This window comes from Emydura macquarii, unplaced genomic scaffold, assembly GCF_026122565.2.
Source record: "Emydura macquarii macquarii isolate MOO-44397 ecotype Brisbane River unplaced genomic scaffold, CSIRO-AGI_Emac_v2 contig_1447, whole genome shotgun sequence".
NCBI classification, from domain to species: Eukaryota; Metazoa; Chordata; order Testudines; family Chelidae; genus Emydura; species Emydura macquarii.
The window spans coordinates 23,712-26,055 of NW_027131584.1; the positions used below are offsets into that span (position 1 = coordinate 23,712).

At 52.3% G+C, this 2,344-nt stretch overlaps 1 protein-coding gene across 1 annotated transcript; it reads right to left on the minus strand.

The window, feature by feature from the left end:
• Positions 1–1,170: 1,170 nt before the first annotated feature.
• On the minus strand, positions 1,171–2,109 carry LOC137156332 (olfactory receptor 52N4-like). Its single transcript, XM_067553050.1, has one exon. It carries the CDS (start codon positions 2,107–2,109, stop codon positions 1,171–1,173), a length of 939 nt encoding a protein of 312 aa, XP_067409151.1.
• Positions 2,110–2,344: the final 235 nt, after the last annotated feature.

The window sequence follows — 2,344 nt, forward strand, 5'->3', positions numbered from 1 at the left end:
TCTAATTTCATTTTTTTCTATTTTTCAAAAAGTTAATTCCATAATAATGGGGTTTTTAATGAAAATGGTTTGATCCATTCACCTTTCAATATCTTTACTATAAATGTACAAAAATGTTCAGAACTGGATTGAAATGGGAAACACTGATTTCACATAAATAAATCCTACAATTTTAACACAACTTTCTGCAGATATACAGGATATGGTAAAAGGAACAACTTTAAATCACTAGATCGGGTCCACCCCATAGGGGGAATGTCGTCTTCCGCCTGGCAATCTGGGCCAGACCCAGGGTGTTGATCTCATTCAATACAGAGCAGAGATCCCCTCCCGCCACCACAAGGTCTTTCCCAGCAGCTGCCGAGGTGACGGTTGCTGTGGTGCCAAGGAGGGGCCCAGGTAACAAAGGGGTGGGGCCCACTCGAGAGGGACTCCAGAGAGAGATGCTGCAGCCGACATCTACTGCCTTGGCTGTCTCAGTCAGTGCCACTCGCTGGGTCCCACCACGGGGCGTGGCGAAGGGCTCAGCATCAGCAGCATCCTGTGTGGTCTTACAGGGGCTCCTTGCAGGGGCTCGGTCCGCTGAGGTGTAGGGCTGGTCATCGGGGGCAGGACCGTGGAGGTTGAGGCAGGAGACCGGGCCAGCACCCTCCTAGGATGCAGGGGTCCGAGGCATCCAGCCTTGCCGGGCCAGGGCATTGACTGTCAGAGGTAGCACCGGGCCTCCCCGCAGAGCAGAGAACCCGATACTGAGCCCCTTGATGGGGCACCAGAAACGAACCCTCAAGCACCTCACCGTGTCGTGCAGGTCTTGCAGCTGAGGAGAATAGCGCTAATCACCCAGAGGGGCTTCCCCAGGGTGAAGAGGAGAGGCAGAACGGCAGCACTGGGGAGAAGGGCTGGGTGGAGGGAGCACCACCTGTATGCCCAGGTACTCCAGGGATTTCCCTGAAGGCAGGAGAGAGCACTGCTCCCCACAGGGGGAACCACAGAGGAAAAGCATGTACAGCTTGGTGGCAGGTCTGATACCACTCCTCCCTAGGGCTGCACCACCACGACTGCAGCCCCGCTGCAGGAGCCAAGGTGAGGTAATCTGTCGGGGTCTGGGTGGTCAGACTTAACACTCCGGCCCCCTCGCCCTATGGGTTTAAAGTCAGTGGCCCCAGGCGATCACATTCTGCAGATGTATTTTCTCACTTTGTCACGAAGCTCTTTGGTTTTAACTCCATAAATGATAGGGTTGAGCATGGGCGGAACAAGAAAATAGAGGTTGCTCAAGACGACGTGAACGCGGGCAATGCTGCCCTGATCGTACCGGTTTGTCACGGTGGAGAACAGGAAGGGAGTATAAGACATCAGCATCACACAGATGTGGGCTGTGCACGTGTTGAGGGCTTTCCAGTGGGCTTTCTTGGAGGAGATCCTGAGGACGGCCCTGATGATCAGCCCATAGGTGAGGCCAATGAGCGTCAGGTCTAACAAGATGATCGCAGCTGTTGCCACCAGGACGTACGTCCGGTTGACTATGGTGTCCCCACATGACAGCTTCACCACAGCGATATACTCGCAGTACATGTGGAGGATAATGCGGTTGGCGCAGAATGGCAGCCTCCGCAGTAGCAGAGCAAATGGCAGAACCAAGAGAACGGCTCGTATGAAACCCACTAGCCCTAACTTAGCGATTCGTGCGTTGGTGAGAATGGTGGTGTATGTCAGAGGGTCACATATGGCGACATAGCGATCAAAGGCCATTATCACGAGGGCGGCTGATTGCATAGCAACAATCACGTAAAGGAAGAACATCTGGGTGAGGCAGCCATCCAAAGTGATGCCTTTCAAACCAAACCAAAATATGCACAGTGCCTTCGGCACGATGCAGGTTGACATGCCGATGTCTGTGAGCGCCAGCATGGAGAGCAGCAGGAACATGGGCTTGTGCAGGGTCGGCTCTTTCTTGACAACAAATAGAACCATGAAATTTCCGAACAGGCCGATGATGTAGAACGTAGAGAAAGGGATGGAAATCCAGATTTGGGCTGCTTCCAGCCCGGGGAGTCCGTTTAGGATGAATATTGGTGGGCTGGAGGAGGAAAGGTTGAAAGATGACATAAGGCGGTCGAGTTGTTGATCATGCTCAGAAATGCTCAGATGCCTGTGAAGGGAGACAAGCCCAGCCAGTAGATTACACACATGATAACAAATAACACGGTAAATAATTTACAGTTCCAACAATCTAGAAATGGTGCTGATTAGTGCGTTGACAATATTATTCCCCTCTATTCGTCGTTGCTGAGGCAACCTATGGAATATTGTGTCCAGTTTTGGGTCCCCCACTATAGGAAAG